General features: G+C 40.7%; 2 protein-coding genes across 5 annotated transcripts; one reads left to right on the forward strand and one right to left on the reverse strand.

Annotated features, from left to right (window-relative positions):
* Positions 1-10622: 10622 nt before the first annotated feature.
* LOC112430816 (uncharacterized) lies at positions 10623-17787 on the reverse strand. Of its 4 annotated transcripts, none has more exons than XM_024799298.2 (3): positions 17515-17787; positions 16641-16739; positions 10623-12843 (listed from the first exon to the last, which is right to left on the reverse strand). In XM_024799298.2, exons 2-3 carry the CDS (start codon positions 16656-16658, stop codon positions 11548-11550), a joined length of 1314 nt encoding a protein of 437 aa, XP_024655066.2. In that variant the 5' UTR covers positions 16659-16739; positions 17515-17787; the 3' UTR covers positions 10623-11547. The 4 variants fall into 4 exon arrangements, with proteins under 4 accessions (XP_024655066.2, XP_076734844.1, XP_076734838.1 ...); XM_076878729.1 differs by lacking the exon at positions 17515-17787 and adding an exon at positions 17010-17486; XM_076878723.1 differs by lacking the exon at positions 17515-17787 and adding an exon at positions 16934-17486.
* Positions 17788-19758: 1971 nt separating this feature from the next.
* cnga1b (cyclic nucleotide gated channel subunit alpha 1b) lies at positions 19759-27464 on the forward strand. Its single transcript, XM_076878713.1, has 15 exons — positions 19759-20409; positions 21543-21671; positions 22176-22241; positions 22329-22391; positions 22497-22619; positions 22750-22854; positions 23053-23159; positions 23263-23437; positions 23762-23898; positions 23991-24163; positions 24457-24582; positions 24864-25016; positions 25107-25338; positions 25723-25898; positions 25987-27464. Exons 2-15 carry the CDS (start codon positions 21562-21564, stop codon positions 26215-26217), a joined length of 1977 nt encoding a protein of 658 aa, XP_076734828.1. The 5' UTR covers positions 19759-20409; positions 21543-21561; the 3' UTR covers positions 26218-27464.
* Positions 27465-27750: the final 286 nt, after the last annotated feature.

The raw sequence follows: 27750 nt of genomic DNA on the forward strand, positions 1-27750 counted from the left end.
GGAAAAAAAATAAAAAATCTCCTGGATCACCTGTTGAGAGAAGAATAGAAAACAAGCACAAAAAAAAAACAAAGCAACATACTAAACACAACACCATCACGTTAATCTAGCTAAGTGTAAACAGCAGTAAATACTAAAAATTCAATGTTGTTGTGCAGCAGGCAGGACAGACAGCGCACAATGTGCTTTGAAGTAGCAGCCAAGAAAGGTGTAATTTAAGTCTACGAGCAGTGAACATCCGTGTGCATACCTGTGTGGATCAGCGCGCTTGTATTCAAATGGTTTCCACATGTAATGGTCTGCAAGAGGATGTAGAGAGCCATAGCCCCGTCCCCCAGGGCATGAAGCAGGCATGGAGGAGATCCAAGCCCCAGACATCCAGAGGCCCCAGAGCACGAGAGCCCAAGGAGGACCACCGGAGGGGCATCCGTGCCACCCTCATGGGAAGGGCTGAGGATCCCCAGACGAGGCGTCACCCAGTAGCCACCGAGCAGAAGCTAGAGGGGGCTGCACCGGCGTGCCCGCCGGCTCTGCCGGCAGCCAGCTGTGCCAGAGTGAACCGAGCCGCAGGCCCAGAGGCCGGAGGCTCGAGGGCCCCCCGCACCCCGGAGGAGGCCTGACCGAGCAACAGGCGCCAGGCCCCGCCAGGCAGCCACCGGGAGTGAGCCGGTACATACCTGAGCGCCCAGCCCCGGACACCAAGAACCACCAATGCACCGACCCCTGAGGGCATCAGTCACCGGCAGGGAGTGTGGTGAGGGGAGATAGGCCTTGGAGGGCCTGGGAGTTCCCAGAGAGGTGGAGTCTAAGACCCGACCTGACATATAGACACAGACACAAACATGCGTTCCCACCCTCGTGCACACATATACAAACACTCAGCACTCACCCAACGTAAGGACTGACATAAATGGACATGTACACACAATCACACTCCCCAAACATACTCTATACCCCGAGTCCAGGTACCCTCGCCCCCAGAGGGGGAAACAGAACCCAGACCCAAGAGATGTTACCCTTCCCCCCAGAGTGGAGGCAAGCAGACCGTCCCAGGCTCCACAGCAGCAGGGAGGCCAATCGGACAGCCAACATCTCCTCCCAGCCCCCCCGCCCCCCCAAAAAAACATTTCCTAACCTGAATTACTGGGGGAGAATAATGAATGACGCTCATAGTGAGTAAAAAGTAAACTGAGTGCATTTTTTGGACAGAGATTCACTTTTAATGTGTATAATGTGTAATACAGACACATAAAAAACACTCCTGAAACAGAATAAATTATTACAAATAAATTATTACAAAATATTAATAAAAACTATAAAAATGGAGGCAACTTTGCCTGTGGTAGAATGTATACCATGTATGAAAAAGTCTTTACTGCAGATACTAATTTTGTGTTGTAAGATTTATGAGTTTCATGCTTTCATAGTGGTGCTTAGGAGAGCTTGACATTTTATCAGGTGGTGCACACTGTAAAAGGTTTGAGAAACACTGATAAGTGTGTGTGTGCTTTTGGAAAACATTTAAAGCTGCAGTACAGAATCTTTGAAACAAGCTTAAAACATTTTTAGAATATAAACAGAGCATCTGCTTCTCTTTACAGCTCCTCACTGCACCAGGGCTGTTTGGCACTTTCTGATAGTGTGCAAATGTGATGCACGTACTGCGGCAGTCATACAGACAACTGGACAGTCCAAAAGCTGGCCTACCTATTACTGGCTGAGGTTTTAGTAGAGTTGTGGCTGAACCACATAAAAATATATCATTGATTTTAATCTCCCCAATCAATGATAATGTTATGTTGGAATGTTGTTAAAGAGGGTCAAAATGTTCCAACCCAGTTTGTTTAGCAGATTCTGTATAGCAGCTTTAATATAGGGAGGACACAACTTCCAGATTGTGAGTTAAAATCAGGTTTGTTCTCCTTGTCAGTTTAACAGTTTCTGTTGTGCCCGTCACTGTTCCCTGTCTGTTTGCTTACCTGGTTCTTCCTGACCTTGTACTTTCTCCTCATGTTCCCTCTTTCCTCTCTCCCTCTTTGGCCTGACAATCATACACAAATAGATTCAATTAGGTGATAAATTAAATTAATATAAAAAAAATTCTATTAAGATCACTAACAAAAAGTCCTCTCTCAGTCTACTTTCAACCAAAAGGCAAATAACCAAACCACACGAACATCTAATAAAAGATATAAACATTGAAACATTGATCCAACATTATTCCTGATTCACGGATCATTTGATTTTACACTTTTACCTGAATGTGGCTCCTTTTTTTGAAAAAACTTCCTCATATCCATTATGAACCTGGCTGTGTCTCTGTACACACACACACACACACACACACACACACACACACACACACACACACACACACACACACACACACACACACACACACACACACACACACACACACCAGGAGTTATAAGGTTAATGGGCATTCAGTCAGTTAGTATCCATTTCTAACAGGACAGTGGTAACAACAGCAGGCTGCGGACAATCTAAAGTTCTAGATTTTAAATAGGCTGTATACATTTCAATGGGAGCAACAGGACGGTCAAATGTCGCTGATTTTATTACAGAGCAGGACGGATTGTAGGGCAGCAAACATCGTGGGAAAACACGTTTTCAACACTGCAGGTTACCTGGTGTAATGTTTTTCAGCTAAAAAGAAACATGGTCTGACTCCTACCAACTATATGAAGAGTAACTGAAGGTTAAATGCAGCCAACATGTCCTGTTTTAAGCCAGACACTTACACCTCCGCTCCGCTGCGTCTCAGCCACCATCGCTCTGGCAGCAAGAGCTGGAGCCAGAGCAGGGGAGAGGCGAGCTGGAACAAACCACTTTGGGAGGGGGGAGGTTATCTATACTTTTGTTGTTAAAGTGTTACGTCTCAACCAAGTACTGTATGCTTTTATATTTTTAGTAGTGTGTCACACAAACAGCAAATATTGTCAACAAAGTAAGAAATCTTTGGGGGTGCTTTGATTCATTTTGGGGGTGCTGAAGCACCCCCAAAAATGGGCTAAAATCGCCCCTGGTTTGACTGCTGTCTTGGGTTAATTGCATTTTCTTCATTCTTATACTTATTTAAAATTTCTTTTTTGAGTTTTATTTTAAACTGGTTTATATCACTACTGACCTTTATTTCTTCTTTTAACTCATTCCAGAATTTAACTCCCGCTATTGAAATAGACATCCTTTTCAATGTTGTTCTTACTCTTTGTAATTTTAAATTCCACTTCCCTCTAAAATTATACCTCCCTTGTCTTTCTAAGAACCATTTACTTATTTTGATTGGGAGCATCCCTTTCCTTGCCTTATATATTATTTGCACTGTTTTAAACTTCACCAAATCCTGGAATTTTATAGCTTGCGTCCTAATAAAGAGTGAGTTTGTGTGAGCCCTATACCCCTCCTGATTTATTAGTCTAATGGCCCTTTTCTGCATTATGATTATAGTCTGAATATTACTTTTATATGTATTTCCCCAAACCGCTACACAATAACTCATGTATGGTAATAGCAAAGCACAATATACACTCAACAAAAATATAAACGCAACACCTTTGTTACTGCTCCCATTCCCCATGGGATGGACGTAGAGACCTAAAATTCATTCCAGATACACAATATAACCATCCCTCCCAAACAGTGGTCACAAATCAGTCCAAATGTGTGGTAGTGGGCACATCTGCCATATTGAGATAATCCATCCCACCTCACAGGTGTGCCACATCAGGATGCTGATCTGACATCATGAGTAGTGCACAGGTGTACCTCAGACTGCCCACAACAAAAGGCCACCCTGGAATGTGCAGTTTTTTGCGCTATTGGGGGTCTGGGGACCCAGAACCGGTCAGTATCTGGTGTGACCACCATTTGCCTCATGCAGTGCAACACATCGTCGCATGGAGTCTATCAGATTGTCAATTGTGGCCTGTGGAATGTTGGTCCACTCCACTTCAATGGCTGTGCGAGGTTGTTGGATATTCGTGGGAACTGGTACACGCTGTCGTATATGCCGGTCAAGCACATCCCGAACATGCTCAATGGGTGACATGTCCGGTGAGTATGCTGGCCATGCAAGAACTGGGACATTCTCAGCTGCCATCTGCCCTGAACAATGTGAACCATGATTCTGGCTGGTGTGGTTACACGAGGTCTGCGGTTGTGAGGCCGGTTGGATGTGCTGCCATATTCTCTGAAACGCCTGTGGAGACGGCTTATGGTTGAGAAATGAACATTCAATGCACGGGCGACAGATCTGGTTGACATTCCTGCTGTCAGCATGCCAATTGCACGCTCCCTCATTGCTTGTGGCATCTGTGGCATTTTGCTGTGAGACAAAACTGCACATTCCAGGGTGGCCTTTTGTTGTGGGCAGTCTGAGGTACACCTGTGCACTACTCATGATGTCAGATCAGCATCCTGATGTGGCACACCTGTGAGGTGGGATGGATTATCTCAATATAGCAGATGTGCCCACTACCACACATTTGGACTGATTTGTGACCACTGTTTGGGAGGGATGGTTATATTGTGTATCTGGAATGAATTTTAGGTCTCTACGTCCATCCCATGGGGAATGGGAGCAGTAACAAAGGTGTTGCGTTTATATTTTTGTTGAGTGTAACATATACAATGTTTTCCTATCCAGAAATTGTTTTACTTTCCCCAAGACAGCAATGCCCCGTGCTAACTTTCCCCTCGCATAAGTGATGTGTGATTTCCAACAGGCCTTATGATCAGTGATCACACCAAGAAATTTTATGGCATTAACCCTTTCTAGATATATATTATCGACACAAATTTCAATGTTGATGTTTTTCTTATAGTTTCCGAATAACATAAATTTAGTTTTATTTAAATTTAAGGACAATTTGTTTCTATCAAACCGCTTCTTTAATATCTTTAACTCCTGTGTGATCACCTCCAAAACCTGTTGAAATTCCACACCTGAACAAAGTATATTGGTATCATCTGCAAAAATTGCAAACTTTAGTATCTTCGATACTTTACAAATATCATTTATATACATAATAAACATTTTCGGACCCAATACTGATCCTTGAGGTACTCCACATTCAATATCCATCAATTTAGATTTAAAGTCATTTATTTGTACATATTGCTGTCGATTCATCACATAGCTGTTTATCCAATCCAGTACCACACCCCTGAACCCATATTTTTCCAGTTTGATTTTTAGAATTTCGTGGTCAACAGTATCAATGCTTTTTTTAGATCTAGAAAGACTCCAAGTGCATACATCTTGTTATCCATACATTCTGTTATTTCTTCCATTAAATCCATCAATGCCAAAACTGCTGATCTATTATTTCTAAACCCATACTGGCAATTTGCCAACAAATCATGTTTATCCACAAAGCTGTCAAATCTTTTTAGAAATAGTTTTTCCAGTATCTTAGAAAACTGGGAGAGTACCGACACTGGTCTATAATTTGTAAAACAATGCTTTTCACCTGATTTATAAATGGGAATCATTTTTACAACTTTCTTTTTTTGTGGAAAAACCCCTTCCTGGAAAGACAAATTAAAAATATATTGTAGCGGTTTTACAATAACACCAATTACTCTCTTTACCATTACCATATCAATATGATGACAGTCAGTACTCGTTTTGTTCTTAAGTCCACTGCAATATCATGTATCTCCTTCTCTTCCACTGATCCTAAAAACATTGAACTTGCATTCCTTTCAATGTTTCCTCCAGTCTCGCTTTCTATCATATCAACCTTTATTTCTGCAGCCAGTTTTGGCCCTATATTTACAAAAAATTCATTGAATCCATCTACTACTTCGTTCATTTTACTAATAGTATTTGTCCCTTCCATAAAATACCCAGGGTAGTCATTAGTCCTTGGTCCATTTTTTATTATACTATTTAATACCTTCCATATCCCTTTCATGCTATCTTTATTATCTTCTAACTTTTTGATGAATTAATCTTTTTTACAAGTTCTCATTATGTTAGTTAATTTATTTTTATACTTTTTATATTTCTTTTCAGACTCTGTAGTTCTCTTTTTAATGAATTCTCTATATAAGGTGTTCTTTTTTTTACAGGCATTTTGCAGTCCCTTCGTCATCCATGGTCTTCCTGCATACTTATCTTTCCTGTTGACTTCAATGAGTAGGCTGTTTTCCTCTAATAAGGCCATGAATATGCTTAAGAATGCCTCATAGGCTTTATTGACATCCTTGTGTTTATATACAATAGTCCAATCTTGTTTTATTAACTCATTTTTGAGACACTGCATTGTCTTTTCTGTTCTAATTGTTTTATATATTGTCTTACATTCATTTCTATGAACTTCATAGCAACAGTCATAAGTTACAAAAAACTGGTAAGTGGTCACTTATATAATTTATCAATATTTTATATTTTCTTCCATTACATTTGTAAAAATATTATCTAATAGAGTTGCGCCATGAGTGGTTATTCTCCCCGGTCTTGTTATCAGGGGAAATAATCCCATACAATACATTGAATCAATAAATTCTTCAATACTCTTATTATGATTTGGGTTCAATAAATCAATATTAAAGTCTCCACAAATAAACATTCTTTTCTGATTCAGATTTGTATACAAGTCCTCCATAATGTCCTTAAAAGTCTCAATCTTTGACCCTGGTGTTCTATATATGCAACTGACAATCATATTTTTCTGTTTTTTCATATTTATTTCCACTGTTATACATTCCATCACTCCATCTACCACCCTCGTCATTCTTCTCATTTTTTCAAATCTTAGATTTTCATCAACATAGAGTGCCACCCCACCTCCTTTTTAATTAGTCCGATCTAAGTGGAGGAATTCATATCCCTCTATCTCAAAATCTTCTTTTCCAGTGTTTATCCAAGTCTCTGATATTGCTATCACACCAAATGGTTGATTAAACTGTGCTATATATTCTTTAATAAATTGAAAGTTTGCATATAGACTTCTACTATTGAAATGAACCATGGTTATATTCTTACCCCGCTCTATGTTCCTATTAAATTGTTCCATTGTATAATAATTACTGTCCTTTAACATTTTGGTAAAAAAAAATTACAGTCAGGATCATACCCCAGTGTCTGCGTTTTTCTTGATTAGGTATTCATTAACATACACATTCGTTCCTTTCAACTTTCTTCCTTGCTTCAGTAGCTCTTTTTTCTGCTTCCTATTAACAAATCTTATAATAATGGCAGGTTTTTGGTGGAGCCTGGCTGTGGCCTGCTGGCTGATGGTGCAGCCTGGCTGTGGCCTGCTGGCTTTGGGTGTTCTGAATCTGTTCCTAACAGATCGCTACGCATCGATCGACTGTACACATATCCAACTTCTTTAAACATGCCATGAGGTTGATATATGCATCGGAGGAACTCAGAATTCAGTATCTTGCCCAAGGATCCTTTCTCATGTGTAGCGAGTAAAAGCCACCGAGTAACCGCTAAGGGCCTCTATACTACTTGTGCAAACTTTCAGGCCCAAAGCTCTTACAGGAACGAGCCCAGAATAAACGGGACAAGAGGGTCAATATCAGTCAGATATGTTAAAATTTATTATTTTAAAAGAACACAAAGGGTTTGCAAAAGGCCTAAAACATTAAAATGGAAAAGGTCACTAACGACCACAAGATAGTCTTATTGGTGCAACCTGCCAGCAATGCAACTATCACCTGAGGGCTTGCTCTCCCTCGGCGGTCCCAGATGCTCATTGCTTTAAAAGAAAATAAATCCACCGCAAATAAATACAAGCCCAACAGAACACTTATCGCATGCACTAAGTGTTTTAGTTCAGGCAATAATCGGTGGCACTAAAATCACTCTTAATAAAACGTATTCACTGCAAATCCACACGGAGCACCTCTAAAAAGACCTAATTCCCCTAAGGTAAGAGCCCAGCTCAGGGATTGCACATTGCCCGACTAATATTGCACCAGCCCAGTAGAAATAAAAACAAACCCGGCATAAAAAACAGTTTTAAAAGGTGACCATGGTCTCAAACCAACTTGAGAGAAAAACGCAACAAAAAGGAGAAGGAGGAAAAAAACAGTGACAAATTCACATGTGCAGCCTGTCCTGCAGGAGGCAGTACAATATAAATTAGATTATAGTGCATAAATATACTTTTTTTTAAAACGTCAAATATATTAAGTTAACATACCTCCAGCAGACAGCTGTGTTTGCTGCACACCTGGCTTGTCTTCTAAAATCACTACTAGAAACAAAATACAATAAACATCAAATACATTTCAACAAATTTTAAAAAGCACTAACAATGGCTGAGCGTAACTGTGCGGACATATTTTACCTCCACAAACAGCTGAGACGTGGTTTGCGATACATGTGGCAAAAAAGTCAGGTGTTGTAGCCACACTTGCCAACCTTGAGACCTCAGAATTAGGGAGACAATTCAAAAGGGCTGTTTTGGGGTGATAAATACATTTTACAGTGTTTCTTTATCGGATAAAATACGTTAAATGTCACCGTTATTATTGGCCGGCCCGGAAACAGCGGGGTGTCCAAATTCAGAGGCTGCTTCCACCTGAGGACCGGCCTTCGCGGTCTAAAGAAAACCGGGTAGTACGTCACGAGCTCCCTCGGTGGAGTGAAACTCTGCCGTCTGCTCCTTGCTATCTAAAATATAACCGGGCACTGACGTAAACTCTCGACCTTCTCACACTTCTGTTTAGTCAGTTTCTGTTTGACATTTATTCAGCTGTGTGAAAACCCCGGAGGAACCCTCCCGAGGGATTAATAAAGTTAAATTTAATCTAATCTAATAATTTTATTCTCTGCCAAACCGATTTACTCACGCACAAATAAAACACTGAAAAAGCCAAACAAGAACATTTTATTGTTATCAAAGTGACTCATATATCATGTTTAACTCGAGTAGTGAAAGACCGCGGGGATTTGAAGACGATGTGTCGGCTCAGATATTTGAAGTTTCCACAGCTACATTCTCACCTGAAAATATGTTAAAGGTTTTTTTGCGACCCAGAAAGAGAAATAAGAGTAATATTAAAACTAAGCAGCTGCCGCCATTGTTGGAGACTGGAATTGGCTGGGCCGCGCTTTGAATTCTGTGATATGGTTTTTCAACTTTGTTGTCCGGGTGGGAAATCAGGAGATTTTCGGGAGGGGCACTGAAATTCGGGATTCTCCCGGAAAAATCGGGACGGTTGGCATGTATGGTTGTGGCAACATCACCAACCTTGTCAAACACCTCAGAGTAAATCATGTCACAGAATATGACGAGCGTATGTTGAGGCGAACTGAAGAGGAGGACAGGGACTTAACTTAGCAAACTTACTTACAAACTTAGCACTAAAAAAGTAGACCATTTTGGCCGGTTTTGGAGCAGTCTGGGGGGATGGTGACCTTTGAATGACCTATAAAATAAAGTTTAATATCTCAGAAACTGTAGCAGCACAAACGCTCATTTTACCTGCACAAATCTGCACAAACGTAGCACTAACCGCTCCGCCTATTTGCCTTTACGTTTCAAGTGGCTGGGGGGTCAGCTTCACTCTGCTCAGATTTTTCAAACTCGAGGGGTACAAAATGCAACACAAAAACTGACACGCGTGGTTTTATTCGCGAGCCAAACGCGTTTTTGCGACGCAAATCTGCTTGCAAATTTTCGCGGGACCCGCAAGCACGGCTCATCACGCTCCTACATTTACTTTACATGTAAACAAAACACAAGAAACAAAAGATGCTGGGGGTTGGGTTTGAGGTTATGACTATTGTTGTCATTATTTTTGTGCCTCAATAATGCTATGCTTTTTATTAAAAAGTGTTATAAAGTTATATAGTGTAGTATTAAGTGGACACAGCCTGAAAAATAAAGGCATGAGACCACGTGTCCTTGAGAAGTAGAAAGCTGCAGACTCTCGCTCATGCTTGCCTGGGAAAATATAGATAAGAGGGAACATTGTCTGTGGAAATTTACTGGAAAGCTGTTGTTTAGACTAAAATGAGAGAGCTTCTCTAATAAAACTGTTAGGGGCACACCACAATTTTCAGATCCGCGGCAGCGTGTCATGCAGGACGCATCTCCCTTCTAGAAGTAATAAAGTCTTAAATGGTCTACTGACCAGTGTTTTGTCTTCTATTGGATGCCTCTGAGGAATCAAAAGAACTCGGTAAAGTGTTGATATTTATACTATCTCAGCAGAAGTTTTCTACTTATGCCAAAACATTTCTTCCTGTTAAAAGGGAGTTTTTCCTTCCCGCAGTGTTTTACCTTTACAATATAAAAAACTGACTGGAATAAAATGCTTTGGTCACACATCTGAACGTTGTGTGGACACACGAGGGGAAAGGATGTCGCGGTTTTCCAAGATCACATCAGAAGGCCTCATGCTTTTAATGATAAGTTATCTCAATGTCATAGATCTGAATTCTAGACGATTCTATGAGCAAGAAACGATGCCCTTACACCGAGTTACAGAAATGTTTGTTCAGAAGAAATAAGAGTCCAAGCATTCCTGAACATAGTATTTGTTTATTTATATTTAGGAGATTCACTGAAAACAGATGAACAGATGGGATACAAAGAAAGTGAGTGGGAGGGGTCACCCATCCTTCTACTCACTGATCAATAAATACTTTTTATTTATGCAAGAAACAAACAGCATTGTAACAGTGCATGTTAGAAATGACTGGACAGCAGCCAATAAGGAAAAAACTTAAACGCAAGATCCTAAAATTATTATTATTATTATCAACATTGCTGTAAGTTAACAAAACCCTGACAAACATCAGCAGTCAGTATTTTCACGTCACTGACAGCAGAAGTTAGGTCCTCTCTGAGTCCTAATGACAAATCAAATCATTTTCAGTAACTGTATCAACAACGAACACTTCGGTCGGCCATGTTTGGACCTCCAAAAACAGTTTAAACAAACACATCAGTTTGTGTAAAACTTTGTTAACATCAAAGTAACTTTACAAAGTCTGCAACATCTGCAACTTTAGCTGCCTCAAAACGAAGTTCTATTGATGCAACAGAAACACAATAATGATATAGGCCTGAACGATGTGCCTAAAACAACTCGCATCCATGTTTCAAAGAAAAGTACATAGCAAGTGTCATATAATGAAAACCTCAAGAAAATGATGTTTCTGTCACAACAAAACTCACAGTAATAAACAAATAAAATATTCTTAGAAAGACAAACTGCTTCATTTAAAAGAAATCTGTTGGTTCAAACAAACCTGCCATTTTTAACAATCGTATGTATGACATATAAAAGACAGCACTTTGGAAAGCTGTAGTTAAGTAATTATAGATCGATGTATAATGATATTTATAGAATTAATTCGTTTTTTAATGAAATAAAGCACCCAACAACAAAAACATCTTTTAAAACAAGCAAACAGGAAAGACGAAGTATGTTGACATAACAACTGCATAATGAAGGTTTGTTTACAGCGTTTTTACACTTTCAGGTTGTATTTTCAGTGAGAGTACAGCAGTGACTTTGTATTCCTTCAAATCTTTTTCTGCAAAGTTCACATTATTGCTGTTTCTGTCGGTGGATCCTTTTATGATAATTTAATGCACTGTGAGAAGTGAAGACCTTCCCGCACTGCTCGCAGGAGAAAAGCATGTCTTTTGTGTGGCGGTTCCTGTGCACCTTTAAAGTACCTATTTGAGTGAAACTCTTCCCACACTCCCCACAGCTGTACGGTCTCGTTCCAGTGTGGATGCGTTCATGTACTGTGCGCTTAGTCTGTGAACTAAAAGTCTTGTCGCAGTGTCTGCACTTGTATGGTTTTTCTCCAGTGTGAATACGTGTGTGGTGTCTCAGGTCTTGCCTCAAGGTGAATCTTCTCCCACACTGGTCACATCTGTGTGATTTCTCTCCGGTATGCATAACAACATGCCTTCTAAGGTTAGATGATGAAGAGAAATCTTTACCGCACTCCTCACAGGTGAAAATCATTTCTTTTGTGTGGATGTTCCTGTGCACCTTTAAAGTACCTATTTGAGTGAAACTCTTCCCACACTCCTCACAGCTGTACGGTCTCGTTCCAGTGTGGATGCGTTCATGTACTGTGCACTGAGTCTGTGAACTAAAAGTCTTGTCGCAGTGTCTGCACTTGTATGGTTTTTCTCCAGTGTGAATACGTGTGTGGCGTCTCAGGTTTTCCCTCAAGGTGAATCTTCTCCCACACTGGTCACATCTGTGTGATTTCTCTCCGGTATGCATAACAACATGCCTTCTAAGGTTAGATGATGAAGAGAAATCTTTACCGCACTGCTCACAGGAGAAAATCATTTCTTTTGTGTGGATGTTCTTGTGGCGCTTTAAATAATATAGTCGAGTGAAACTCTTCCCACACTCCTCACAGCTGAACGGTTTCACCCCAGTGTGGATGCGCTGGTGATAGACAAGACTCGAAAGCCATGAAAAACTTTTCCCGCACTCACTGCAGCTGTAGGGCTTTTCTCCTGTGTGAACCCTCTGATGATGCTTTAATTCTCCTTGGGTCACAAACCCTTTGTCACATTGCTGACAATGGTGCGGTCTCTCTCCAGTGTGATACCGTTGAATGTGAGTCGATAAGTTTCTCAATGAGATAAATTCACTGCCGCACTCCTGACACATATGTGGTTTTTCTCCACTGTGCGTTTTCTTATGAACATTTAGCGTGCGTACTGTTTTGTATGTTTTCTCACACTGATCACAGCTGTACAGTCTTTCTTCAGTGTGACTTTTTTGATGACTCTTTAGTTGCTTCAGGTTGTGGAAAGCCTTCTGGCATTGCTGACATCTGTGTTTTTTCCGCATTTCTTTGCCGGTCTTGTCCTAATTCAACAGAAAAACAAAAACAGATTATAACTCAGGTACTGGCAACATGGTGACACTTCCAGAAGTCAGCAGGGCTCTAGACTAACTTTTTCCCATGGTTGCACTGGTGCGCCAGCACCATTGGCGGAGCGGGGGGTGGCTTACTGGGCTTAAGCCCGGGTTGTTTTTTCAGAAACCCGGGGTCTTTTGGAGTGTGCGACCAACTGTTCGGGTAACAAAAAAAAAAAAATCTCTGCAACTCTCCGTGTGGTCAACAACAGACACACATTTTGCCCCTATCATGGACTAAACGAATCAGAGATAGTCAGGGGCGGGACCTCTCTGATTGGCCATGGTCCAGTTGAAAGTGCAGGTGGAAGAGAGAGGTGAGTAGCTTGAATAAAGCGATATCAATTCATTAACGGATTCCACACAAAGACGTAAACACAGAGTGGACGCATCAGAATCAGCTTTGTCTTTCTTGGCTTTCTCACCCGACGGCCCGTAGACGGACACGCTGTCGGAGCTTAGCGATCCTGATGTGTCCGGTCCACGCTGTGTTTACGTCTTTTTTGCGCTGATTCTGAGCTGCAGGTTTTGCCTCTCTCCAACCAAAATTTGCAGAGCCAGCAGCAAAAGAAGCAGCAAACTGCGCTTCACATTTGATCAATGTCGTCATGAATTCCCTCTGACTTTTGCTGTTTTGCTTCCGCCACGATAAAAATCACACTTCCTGCACAGCTCTCTCTCTGTGTGTACTTCAGGAACAGTTTCCAATCTCAAATCTCTGTTTTCTGCATTATTTGTTTGCTTATTACCCACCAGTCTACTGTTGTTTACAGCGCTGTCTTTTTCTTTTTTCACTTCAATGACCTCGGACAAGAAAGCCTAATTTCTGCTGTTCAACACTGAAGAAATTTAAACTTCTTAAAATTATGCAAAATTGCAGAATATTTTTAAGGTTATCTGCTATAAAAAGCCAGACCAGGAAAATCTCCTTCATGTTTTTCTGTGTTTTATTCTCAGTTACTTTCACACAAAGGCATCTGCTGTGATGTTCACAATTCTGATGAAGTCTCATTATAATATTTCTGACTGTCTGAGGCTAAATTGAATCAAATCAGGACTTTGAGAACCGGAATCGAATGGATTATAGAAATCAGTGATGATACCCAGCCCTATGAGCAGCCTAGGCCTGACAGAAGTGGATGTAGCTGTGGGTAATAAGAAAAGATGAAAAGAACGATTGATAACTTTTTTGTTAAGTTAAGGCCTGATCTGTCTGAAATTCATAGCCAGTACTCTGACACGGTGCCATCAATATTTGAATGCTGAAAAAGCACAGTGTATCCAGGAAACACATTATATGCTGTGATAAATGCTCAAGTGTCCCCTCTCCCCACTGCCTTTCAGCAGCATGCAGCAGCAAACAGGTCGTCAGAGGAGCCGAGATGATGATTAAGTTTAACATTTTCTACAATATTGACAAAGCACTTTAAGCACAAGATTGTTAGTTAATAATTTAGAAATTTTATATATTATGCTTTGGATGTTGTTCAATATATTTCTATGCAAATCAAGAGGAATTTCAATACACAGCAGTATATTCACAGTTGAAACCAGATATTTACATAAACTTTAGTGAAAAAACATTAAAAAAAAAACATAAAAACATTTTTTTACTGTTAAACATCAATTTAGAGTAAACTTTTGTTTTAGATAAATAAATATTGAAATATCTTTTGAATTAGTTAAATGTCAGAATAAAGAGAGACAGAGCTTTCTGTTTTTTATCACTTTCATCAAATTTAGGAGTACATATACACTAAGTTTATTGTTAATTAATAAGAAAACTCCAGACGACTCCATTCTGAGCTGAAGAAGCTTCTGATTGGTTAGTAGAGTCCATGTGAGTAAATTGGTGGCACAGCTGTGGATGCATATAAGGAAAAACACAGAGCCTGTTTCTTTGACATGGGAAAATTAAGAGATGTCAACCAAAACACCAGGAAAAGGATTGTGGAGCTCCATAAGTGTGGCTCAAGTTTTGAATACAATTTGGTGCCATTTACAATTAAGAAATACAGATAGTTTCTCTCTTTACTCTTAAAGTTAACAAATATGTTCAGTTCTGGTTGAATTGGGGTTTAGTCCTCGCGTCTTGATACAGCCCTGATTTTGTTCTGCCTTGCTGCTTAATTAAAAACACTAGTTTAAGGTGTCCTGCATATGTGATATATATTTTCTTCTTATATGAAGCTATTCTTTTTCAAACAAAACTCAAAACACGGCCTAACAAACCTTAAACTTCACAGCATGCTTTTTCAATCTTTTGTAATGATGATTAACTAACAATCTTGTGAACACAAAGTTCTTTATTTGGAGCACAGATCTACAAGAAAGATAAGTTACTGAAAAAGTGCTCGAGCTTAAAGTGCTTTGGCAATGTTAAACTTAATCATCATCATCTTTGCTGCTACCTGCCGCTGAAAGGCAGTGAGGAGAGGGGACACTTGGGCAGTGCATTTATCACGACATATAATTTTGTTTTTGGATACGCAGTGCTTTTTCAGCGTTCAAAGCTTAATGGCTCCGTGTCAGAGCACTGGCTATGAATTTCAGACAGATCAGGCCTTAACTTAACGAAAAAGTGATCTTTTCATCCTTACCCAGAGCTACATCCACTTCTGTTGGGTGAGAATCGTTACTGATTTCTATAATCCATTCAATTCAGGTTCACAAGGTCCCGATGCGATTCGGTTCAATTTTAAAATCAGACAGTCAGAAGTATTATAGTTCTGATCATTTATCAGTACTGACAGTGTGAGACTTCATCAGAGGTGTGAGCATCACAGCAGATGTCTGTGTGTCAAAGTAACTGAGGACAAAACAAAAAAACATGAAGGAGATTTTCCTGACTTTTTATAGCAGATAACCTTAAAAATATTCTGCAGTAGAACAAAAACTGAAGAAACAGGAAAGGTGAGTAAAAGGTTTCTACTAAACATCTAAAATGCTCGGCTGTGTTTGATCATATATACTTTAAGATCAGTAAATATCCAAATGAAATGCTGTCAAAACAAGTCATCTATGTTTTATTATTCCCAGAAACACTCGTGTCCAAAATGACACCCTTCAGCTAACTGCTGTTTGGAAATCACATTGTTGGCGCAAAATATATTGTATGCTGTCAAACTGTTTCTCTGGCATTTTTCATAGATTTGACTAAAGAAATGAAAACAAATGATGTTTATGGAACATCCCTGTATTACCTCCTTATTTTATGCTTGAATGATTCACAGGCTAGAGTTACACGACTTAAACTGCCATTAGTGTTATTATTTAATTTGTTCTAATCTTTATTTGTCCTGGTTTTAAACTCTTTCCCTGCAGGCACACTGAAAATGGTGTTGGCTATTTTGCCTGGTAAGAGTACTGAGTGTGCAATGTTGTTTAATTAGTGTGTTATTAGTCAGTTATCAGAGACATTACAGAAAGTTTCCCAGATAAAAGTCGAGTGATACTCCTGATTCATTGCTAATCAGTATATGTTACAAACTCTCCATCGTCCAGCCCTACAAACAAGTCTCAGGTCCAGAGCACGCTCCACTGAGAAAAGCTGTTCTGTTATTTATTTCATGTGAAAATACAAATCATGAAGCCACTAATTCTTCAAACTCCAAGTCTAGATTTTGTCTCGCTTCTCTCAGGCTCAGCAAGCAGCAGCGCTTCGTCATGTGGTTTCTTTTCGTACGCTGCCGTGCTTAACTTAGAAAATGCTCCTTTTTTTATTTACAGCAATTATTTCTAGGCACCTTTTCGGGTGAAGCCATCCTGCTGCTTCTGTTCCCTCAGTGGTCCTGACCTCCGCCAACCTTCCTCTCCTCCCCAGGTATGTCACCTCCACCTGTGAGCTGCGAAATAAAAGACGAGACACGGGTTTTGTACATCGTTTAGATGAAACGTTAACATGTGACTGAAGTGCAAAGTTACAACTTTTATTTAAGGCGTTTACTTAAACTGTGACATGAGGCGTCTCTCATTGTCAGAGGCTCAGAAGTCACTGGATAGCTGACAGCAGTCTAATGTTGAGGCGAGGCCTGTTCACCTGGTATGTCATGATACAGGCAGCAGGTAAAAACCCTTTGTACTTGTAGCTGTTCACTGTGGTTTTAAACACCCACAGGTCATTTAATCTGGAACGCATCAGCCGGTGAGTCGGTGAACTTGTAGCTTTGTTAGGGAAACCACAGCCTGTAAGCAGTTAACTGCAGCCAGCTTCTAAAAAACACCAGCTAATGTTCCCGCTCCTCTAAGGGTCAGAGGTCACAGCGGCCCACGCGCGCGCGCACACACACACACACACACACTCGTTTTCATATCTTAGTGAGGACATCTTATTCACATGATGCTAACTGTAACCCTGACACTAAAACCACATTTTGAGCCTCAAAAATAACTTCAAACTCGTGCGGACAGACACGTTGTCCCCGTTAGTGACTGTTGGTCCCCACAAGTATGTTAGCATGACAATTTTCTCCCCCCGGAGCGCTTTTTCCTTACAAACGCGGCACTATTTAACGCGACAGGTTTTTTTTCTTCCACCAGAGAAATAAAAGAACACGTTTCTCGCCTGAGCTGAGTCTGACGTGTGTGTGTGACCGGGGGGACCGGGGGCGCTGAACTTACCTGCGGCTCAGCGCGAGGATGCTCCGCTGAAGTCGATGGATAGTGTATCCTTCCGCGGGGCTGTGAGGCTTCGGAGCGCGCGTGGAAGTTTGTGTCGATGACGAATTTAGCTACGTTAACGGTCTCGCGAGTTGGTCGTACCACGTGACTCATTTAAGAAACTGAAGATTAAAGACTTTTAATGGAAGGACGGAGAATTAGAGCCGCGGTGATACAACTTATTTTAGGAATAACGTGGTTCTACTGAACTCTTCGTCTGGCTGAGATCGCAGTTTTGTTCACTACGTTTTAGGTAAGTTTATAAAGAGTTTTACAAAAAGATGACCTGAAACAGAAATGTTAGAAAGTTTCTCTCAGAAGTGAAAAATAAATTCTGAAGTCTTTTATTCATGCTCGGGGACATTTCGTCCAAACAGACATTCAAATATACGATTGTTATTTTGTATCCAAAAAAACAGAAGAAAATAGGTCAAAATTATTCAACAGGATTGAAAATCTTTTTTAAAAGCTTGAGAAAAAAACTAGATCAGGGGGAAAAAGCCTCTTCTTCCTCTTTTCTTGCCACCATAGCTCAGTGGTTTTGTGTTTTTCTAATGGTGTGAGTATTTCTGACAGCCCCGTATCACAGCTCAATGTGAAATAGCCACAATAAACTGGCTTCATCACAGTGAAATCACACACACATGAAAGCATCACACACACCGACAGCATCCTTTGTCATCATTACTGATGGGACCTGTGCAACAGTGTGAGGGACTGGTGTACATATTTACTGAACGGCAGCCAAAACAGTGGAAGAAGTTCACTTCATGCACATCAGCACTAATCAGAAATGTCCGATAATGTAAAACACAATAAATCAGTAACTGTGGGGTTGTTGTTAAAAACAGTTTAAATGTCAGGTTAAACTTTCAAAAATCTATAAAAGGTCTGCAGGGCAGTGGATCTGTGTCTTTTCGTGGTCTGACACCTGAATACTGAGCTGCTGTGCTTCACCTTTGCAGTAACACCACATCCAGCTGATCGTGGAACATCAAAGAGGACTTGTTGCAGTGGTTTCAACCTGTCACAGCATCCGAGCTGAATTCTCAACTGCTTTACTCACTGATCACAAATCACTCATTGGTTCAAAGTAGAGCAGTTACAGAAGCATCCAGCAGAGGGCAGCAGATGAGGGGGGAGTCACAGACACAGGATCCACACAGCTCATCACTCCGAGCATGTGTGTGAATGTAAAAGCCCCACAAGGGACAAAGTTTGGAAATTAGCAATAGCCATAAACTCTCTGTTGAAATGACAGAGCAGGTAATACCAGGTCCAGGTTTCCCTCTTTCAAATGTAATTGCAAATTAAACAGGAGCTTTAGGATCATGAGCGCAGGGCGATAAATCCCAGTTTAAAATGAAAAACTGCATCTGCAGCCATGTGTTTCTGGATTGTGGCCACTTTTGGAACAGCAGGAAGTTTATAAGAAATAGTTTATAAACATGGTCCTATTATCAGCTCTCAAATTTTGAGCAAGACTCCAAAGATTTTCTTCAAAGTCAAAGTGTTAATGTCAATGTCTTCAATGAATCTGAGGCGACTGGTGCATAAGCGGTTAAAGTGGAATTAAAATAACTGCCTAAAACTGCCGAGGTGCTCGCTGAGGCCAGAAATGGTCTCAGAGGAAGAAGAAGCCGTTCTTCAGGAAGGGAATCGGGGAGAAGAGGCTGAGATATCCCACCATCCACCATCTAATACCATCTGGAAAGAGCCTGCTTGGCAACAGCTTCGTTTTTCAGCTGTGATCCCAAACACACCGCCAGTGCAGTGAAAGCATGGATAGAAAACACTATCATAGGATTGGCCTCCACTCAACAGTGTGGGATCATCATGATAAAGAAAGGCTGCCAACATCCAAAGAAAAGCTTCAAGAAGCCTGTTACTGAAGACTGTGGTGGAGATTATGTCACACATGTGTTCATTTTCCTAGTGCGATATAAAGGGATGAAGATTCAGCCCTGCAGAGCCGATGGTACTTCACTCACACATGAATTATAGTTTTTGTGTGGTGACAGTAAAGGTAACAGTGCTGCAAACACACACACACACACGGACTAATTCCCAATAAGCCAATCAGAGCTGCCCGTTAAAGGCTGCTGTGTGTTATTAAGGCTACACTGCTGACTCAGGAGGATCAGAGGAAAACCAGCACGGCTCTTTCTAATCTGCTCTTCCTCACTTTTCACTACTGCAATCACTACTTTCACACCACTCCTCACACTCTTTCTGTCCCCTTTTTTCCTCCACCATATTTCATCCTTCTCTTTATTTCCTCCTTCCTGTAATGCTGTTATACATTCTTCTGTTTCTCATTTAGCCGTTTCTTTCCTTTCTAATCGCTTCATTGATTAACTCCTCCTTCTGTGACACATTTCACTTCTTCTCCTTCTTTCCTAGCTTCCTGTTTGTCTAACTTGAACTCCTCCGTTGCATCACATTCACTTTTACATGCTGTTTTACGTCTTTGCTCAACACTGAAACAAATATTAAAGTTGTCGAGGTGGAGTTGTATATTTTCATGTGTAACCACATGGTAGTAGTTTCATTCCCCACCTCTGAGTGCAGGCGTACGTAAGACACACAGTATCATCCCTCCTCTAATCTCTTTATCCTGGTCAGGGTGACTGAGGAGACTCGTCTGCTGGACCCTCCGAACGCTCCACTCCTTCCATCCCTCGGTCCCTTTTCTCCTTTTTTCCTTCTAGACTCTAAACCAGTGAGGATTTAAAGGGTCCCAGCTTCCACAGGAGTGCGTTTATGGGAGGTTACTCCTCTGTTTCCATGGAGATGAGTTTGATGGGCTGCTGGTGGATCTAGGCCACATAACCACAGGTGTTGGATTATCAGCTGGTGAGTAAGGAGATAATGGACTGAGGGTAGAAGGCCGCACATTATGCAAGACATTTTTTAAACATCATACACGTTTTCGTTCAATAGAATTGATAACAATAAAAATGGAAACGTGAGGGAACAATGTAGGTTTATTTGGTCCAATGTTGATAGTGGATATGTTGTATACTCATGTGTGTGTGATCTTAATTTACCTGTTGCTTTTGTTTAAACTCTTGGTGACCCCACACTACAGCACAAAAACCTGCGTGTTACCAAAGGGTCTTTATTTACCTGAATCTTCATAAAACGTTACTAATCAGTTCTTAAGAAAGAACCGGTAATAATCTCTAATAAAAACAGTTTATGTTCCCGGGTTCAGGTCCATAAAGCAGCCAGTTTGGCTCCTAGTTAGCCACACATGGCCTACTTAGATGATAAGGTGTCAACAACAAAATCTGTCTTACCCTTATATTGCAAAATATGGCTCATACAGGTGTTGGCACTGCCTCAAAAATGCCATTGAGCTGCCAGCTTTGGATCCTGTGTAGGTCCTATGTGGTTCGACCAGTTAGGGCCAAACAACGCCTGGTAATGAAACGTCTTTCTAAAAACCATCCTTTCCACCCGGGTCTCCTTTAGTCTCATAGTCTTTGTAAAGCTCTAACCGTTAGTAATTATTCATGAAAAGAATGTTTAATAAGCTAAAATAAGACAATTTCGTGTTGTTTAAATACAATTATTTTAATACCATTTTGGGTCAAAGAAAATTTGTCAGACAACTAACTTTGTGCTGCAAACATGGTGCAGCAGGCCTACTAAATGTGGATCACAGAGGGATGCCAGAGGCTAATCAGTTCGGGTACCGATGACCACGTTATTGTCAGGTCTAAAGTTTTTGCAAGGCTTGTATTTCTTTAGGCCCAGGAAGATTTTTAACATCAGCACTGAACAGCTGGGAAAGCAAACTTGTAATGATGTTGCATAAAGACAGTATTTTATGACATCGTGGTACCCGGTTGGACACATCCAAGTGTTCAAATAAAATGCCATCATGCTAAACTCACCGTGGATATGTCCTGACTGTATGACATTCTGTGTTGCAAAGGTTTCACCAAAATTCATTTTTTTCTCCCTTTCTGGACATAAATTAGCCAAAAGAAAAACATCTCCATGGCCAAGGTAGCACCGTTACTCCCACACCAAGTCTCCAGATTAACTCCACCCTCCATAGTTCTACAAGATATGGACGAGGAGCCAGGTGAAGTCGGTGCACAGGACAGGTGAGTATCATACAAATGCGACTCAAAAACTGTAATGAAGGTGATGATTGTGAGCCACCTGTGGAAAGTGTAGTTCAAGTGTGGCTCAGTGGGTCCTCGAAGAGGTTTTCGAATGGGTTTAAAATGATTCAGGGCCTCTTGCTAAATCTGTGTAGGCCATAGGACAGCAGGTTCATGGACTTATCGGGCTTGGGTACCAGCCAATGGCCTACCAGAGTTATATCCAAACAAACAACAAATAGTAACCTGAAAGACATTTGGACCAAAAATGTATTCACAGACAAATTTTCCAACAGGTTCTGGAGTCCTTTAGAGGATTTAGGTGCCCATGGGCCTCGTGAAGAGACCCTAATGGACCTTTATCGTGATTCAGAGGCCATTAGCAGCTGCTGTAGTGTCTAAAGTTAAAGTTTCATAATTTCTTGAAGAATGACACCAGTTAGTGGCAACTGTTCAGGGTTATTGATGGATGGGAAGGTTAACGGATCATTTTCTTTGTTTCAGAGCCTCCCAAAAAGCTGGACCGGGGTTTCTCTTCAACGTCAATAACAGCAACAACAATGAAGAAGAGTAAGACACGCACACAGACTAAATACACTTACATGTAAAATGTATTGGCATATATAAACTTATCTCTTATATCCTGCTTTCCTGCAGGGAGGAGAAGAAGAAAAAGAAGAAGGAGAAGAAAGAAAAGAAAGAGAAAAAAGAGAAAAAGGAGTAAATTTGAGTCCATATCCAGATATATAGATTTTCACATAAATCTCAATATATTTCAACTTTAATGAACACTGAAAACTGCTTATTTGTAATTATCTCTCCTAGGAAAGAAAAAAAGGAGAAAAAAGAGAAGAAGGAGAAAAAGCAGAAAGAGAAAGAAGAAAAAGAGAAGGAGAAAGAGAAGGAGAAAGAAAAGGAGAAAGAAAAGGAGAAAGCCAAGGAGGCCCCGTATGTTTAGTTGATCTTCTTAAACAGAAACACTGGCTCTGTCTTGAAAAACTGATTTTATGAATGCTTGTGTAAGGCTGAAGTACACATGTGCTGCAAATACAAATTATATTTGGTTATGTGTTTGCAGTCCCAAGGAGATCACAGTGATTGATCCTGCAGGAAACATGTACTACTACTGGCTGGGTGTGATCACTATCCCTGTCATGTACAACTGGACCCTGATTATAGCCAGGTAACATGAAATCCACACTTTCTTACTAACAATGTGTTTGTGTCAGTGCTCTAAAGGCTTTGGTGCCCACAGCATCAGAAGAACAACAGCTTAATATCAACAATAAGTTCCCAGTGCCGTTAAATAAAAGCCAACAATGCCAGAGAGCTTGGTTACTTAAGTAACTACTGTGCTGAGTGACATGCATGTCCATTTCAGGGCATGTTTCGAGGAGTTGCAGACTGACTACTTGATCTTTTGGTTCCTCCTGGACTTCCTGGCAGATCTCATCTACCTTGGTGACATGGTCTTCAGAACTAGGACCGGTCTGAACACACACACACAGATTGTTGTAGACGTTAATGTAAGCACACAAATATAATGGTACAAACATGTACAAATTTTGAATGCTTGTTTATGTGATTGCAGGTTACCTGGAGCAGGGTTTGCTGGTGAAGGACGAGCTGAAGTTACGTGAACGGTACATGAAAAGCTTTCAGTTCAAACTGGACCTGGTGTCCATGATTCCCACTGACGTGTTCTACCTTGCCATCGGCGTCACCTACCCCGAGATCCGCCTCAACAAACTCTTCAGGTTTAACAGGTAAACAAGGGTTAATCACTGCTAACCAGTCTTTGGACTAAGTAGGAAGATATTTTTGAATTCCATGAATTTATGAACAACATTTCTTTACAGTTTAACTAAAAGCTGTTGTGATGTTTAACTCAAAGGTACAAATATGAATCTTTTCCTTTTCCTAAAAGTCAGAGATTTGATGATAAAATGAATAAGAATGATTTTCTAAGGATACTGAATACACACATAATGTCACAGAGGTTTTGGACTGTCTAACCCTCACTACTGCTATTCTGCAAACATAACTAAGAATTTCTCAGCAGTGACAAGAGTAACCTCCTATCATTTCAGGATGATGGAGTTCTTCCAGCGCACAGAAACCAGGACAAACTACCCCAACTTTCTGCGTATCTCCAACCTCGTCATGTACATCCTCATCATCATCCACTGGAATGCCTGTCTTTACTACTCTTTTTCCAAAGCCATCGGTGGGGTTGTTGGATTCATTCCTTATCTGGATTTAAGCCCCGAGGAAGCCCTGATAAAGGCTGTAACATATTAATCTGTCCTGTCCTTTCAGGTTTCGGTTCTGACAGGTTTGTGTATCCTGACCCGACCGATCCAGAGTTCGGTCGTCTGGTGAGGAAGTATGCCTACAGTATGTACTGGTCCACGTTAACACTCACCACCATTGGAGAAACACCACCACCTGTAGAGAACTCTGAGTACTTCTTCGTCGTCACAGACTTCCTGGTGGGTCCGGCCTAACTTTAGCTTTAGTATATGACTGTGTAGCATGTGGCTAAAAATGCCCAAGCCTGAGAGCAGATGCGTTGTGGGGGATTTACCTGAAGAGGTTTGGTTGGTTTTGAAAGCTTAAACAGACAGACAGTAAGATGTTAGGCATAATTTGACAATATTTCTTTACTGATACAATACAGAGATTATAAAATAGAAAAATCTGCGTTTGCTTTCATGTTATTTATTTAATACTATATAAAACAACAATAAATAGATGTTTATGGATATCCTGTGCTTTTCTACAGGTGGGTGTGTTGATTTTTGCTACCATTGTCGGTAACGTTGGCTCCATGATCACCAACATGAATGCTGCCAGAGCTGACTTTCAGGCTCGCATTGATGCCATCAAACAGTACATGAGTTTCCGAAAGGTCAGTTAGTCTGTGATTTTTATCATAATGGTCCTTTAATAGTATTTGCATCTGAAATAAAATATTTTTTTACATAAATCTAATTGGAAAATCCCATTTGAGTTGCTTCAGCTTGTACATAACACCTGCTTCGCTTTTTTGTCTTTTTTTAATGACAAAAACGACTCTTACTTACCAGAAAACAGATTCTGTATCAATGCACCTGATGATCAGTACACCAGTAATGTAGCCCATCAAAGCACTGCTTGAACCCTTCCCCCATACTTCTGTTTCCAACCCAGGTAACAAAAGACCTGGAGAAGCGAGTGATCAAGTGGTTTGACTTCCTGTGGACCAATAAGAAAGCAGTAGATGAGAGGGAAGTGTTGAAATACCTCCCTGACAAACTGAGAGCTGAGATCGCCATCAACGTCCACCTGGACACACTGAAGAAGGTCTTTGCACGCTCCTAAGCACCCCTCATAAATACAACAGAAATGTAAAAAGTCTAAGCATGAGGTCTTCTCCTCTGTGTGGTGTGGCAGGTCCGTATCTTTGCGGATTGCGAGGCTGGTCTGTTGGTGGAACTGGTGCTAAAACTACAGCCTCAGGTCTACAGTCCTGGAGACTACATCTGTAAGAAGGGTGATATTGGCAGAGAGATGTACATCATCAAGGAGGGAAAACTAGCTGTCGTTTCTGACGATGGTCTCAAGCAGTTTGTTGTTCTCAGCGACGGAAGCTACTTTGGCGAGATCAGCATTCTTGCTATCAAAGGTAAGCCTTATGACTTTATTAGCAAGCTAATCCTTTCGGTCACAATGGCAGTAACTAATGCTAGAATGATAATGTGCTAATGCTAGAATGATAATGTGCTAATGCTAGAATGATAATGTGCTAATGCTAGAATGATAATGTGCTAATGCTAGAAAACCAAAACCTTTGGACGAACTGTTTAAAAAGATTTTCCCAAATATGTACAAAACTTTAGAATGGGTTTTGCTATTGAGCCAAAGCTGGTTTAATATTTAATAAAAGTACGTTTGTTTCTGCAGAAAACTGGGGAAAAATGAAAATCCCATAAAATGTTATCGATGGATTGGGCGCTGTTTCCTTCTGACTGCTTCTGTTACCTAATCAGCCTCGCGTCTTCTCCAACAGGCAGTAAGGCAGGAAACAGGAGGACAGCTAATATCAGAAGCATCGGTTACTCCGACCTGTTCTGTCTTTCCAAAGACGACCTGATGGAAGCTCTGACAGAATATCCGGATGCTAAAGCTCTGCTCGAGGAGAAAGGAAGGCAGATTCTAATGAAGGATGGGCTGCTGGACCTCGAGGTACAGTCACATTATCTCGTTTAGAAACATTAGCAAACATCTAGTCTACAGAAATAAAAACTTTATTAAAACGAACTCTGTCCTCCAGGTGGCAGCGCAGGGCCCAGACCCCAAAGAGATCGAGGAGAAGGTGGACCGGATGACGAGCACCCTGGACTCCCTGCAGACCCGTTACGCCCGGCTGCTGGCCGAGCACGACGCCACTCACAGCAAGCTCAAACACAGAGTCACCCGGCTGGAGAAGAAGTTGGTGCCCCCACAAGCTGATCCGTCAGGTGAAGCTCCACCCCCAACACCTGAGATAGAGGCAACCAAATAAGAGGAGAAGTAAGGAGAAGACAACAAAGAAGAGGACTGGAGTGTTCGATTTTAGAGCTTGAGTCAGCTCGATGGGTGGAGATCAAGATGTTTGAACCTCAGGTGGAAAGTTGGAGGAGTTTCTGTTAAAGTTTTGAAGACAAATTGAAAAAAAAGAGGACAAAATCTGTTTCTTGCATTCAGATTTATGTAACATCCCTTCACATGACATCTTCTAGAGATAAACTTCTCTTCGTAAAGTATCGACCACCTGCTGGATTTGTGATGTCAGCACTTACAACTGGAAGTGGAGCTGACTCCAGATTACACTCAGAGAGCACAAGAAGGACAACTAGGCCTCAAAAGAAACTAATGTGACACCATGTAGTACTGTTTCCATGTTTAAGTTGTAAAACATTGTAACTGTAATGTATATAAATAATGAGCAGTAACTTTTCTGGATGTTACAGAGGTTGTTCATAGTTCAAGCTTTTGCTTTGCAGCAGTGACTCCTAAAGTGCGACGCAGTGCCTCCCAGTGACCCTTGAAAGAACTGCAATGTTCAATTTTGTAATTACAAAAACATTTTTTAAGAGATGATTTAAAAACAGCCATGGGATTTAAATTGCACCTAATATTTTGTCATTTACAGTTCAACTAAAGCAGTGGCTATCACACGGGAAAGGGATTTAAAGCTTTAAGGTGAATTTGGGGTGAGGTACAGATGATTTGAAGATCAGCCCAGTTTGTCCCAGGGAAAAACCCAACATTATTAAATGTGTACATACCAAAAATGGTCATACATATTGGTTTGTGAAGACTTTGCTGTTTTCTACCACAGCATACTATAATCCTTTCTGACTGTAATAAATACTGTCATTTACTAAATAAATATTTTTTATTCATTAAGACTTCAAAGTATCAGCTCCCCCCATAAACACACTGGGAGCATGTTTACTCAGGTCAGAGTGGGAAGTAGGCGCCACACAATCAGAGTTGCCCCCTGCTGGCTATTAGAAAGAATGCAGGTTTAACACTTAAGCGTTGCATCTTTTTCATACTGGGCAGCTGCATCCATCTTCACATATACAGTCTGTGGTTAGCTGCTGCACACCTGAATAAACCCCAGACTCAAAGCATATAATGCTCTCTACATCCATCGCCTTTTTTATGCTGCGACTTGTGCTTTTTAAACTATGCAAAAAATATGAATGATAATTATGTTGAATCTGGAACAAAAAGCTGAAATAAAGATATTTTATAAGAAAATCAGAATGGCTTGTTTCATTTCCAGTGCATTCTCCTCATTATTATTATTATTGTTGATTAAAAGTACATAGAAATGTTGATGAGCTCAGATGGAAACTAATGTAGGTAAATGTGCTGTAGGAAATGTTAATACTACCGCGGAGCACGGGATCGATAAAGTTTGATTTGTTGATCACATTTTTGTATTATTGATCTAAGACCCTAGCCCTAAATGAGCTTTTTATATTGTTAATAAATTAACAACCAAAAAGCAAAAAGTAACTAAAGTTGCAGCTGTGCAGTGACA

Source organism: Maylandia zebra, linkage group LG3 (genome assembly GCF_041146795.1).
Source record: "Maylandia zebra isolate NMK-2024a linkage group LG3, Mzebra_GT3a, whole genome shotgun sequence".
Taxonomy (NCBI): Eukaryota; Metazoa; Chordata; class Actinopteri; order Cichliformes; family Cichlidae; genus Maylandia; species Maylandia zebra.

Excerpts from the sequence above, each read along its gene's own strand:
- cnga1b (XM_076878713.1), top strand. The coding sequence starts at position 21,562 with ATGGCCAAGGTAGCACCGTTACTCCCACACCAAGTCTCCAGATTAACT. Across the intron at positions 23,899-23,990 it reads CTCTTTTTCCAAAGCCATCG|GTTTCGGTTCTGACAGGTTT; the intron begins GTGGGGTTGTTG and ends CTGTCCTTTCAG. Across the intron at positions 25,017-25,106 it reads ACCTGGACACACTGAAGAAG|GTCCGTATCTTTGCGGATTG; the intron begins GTCTTTGCACGC and ends GTGGTGTGGCAG.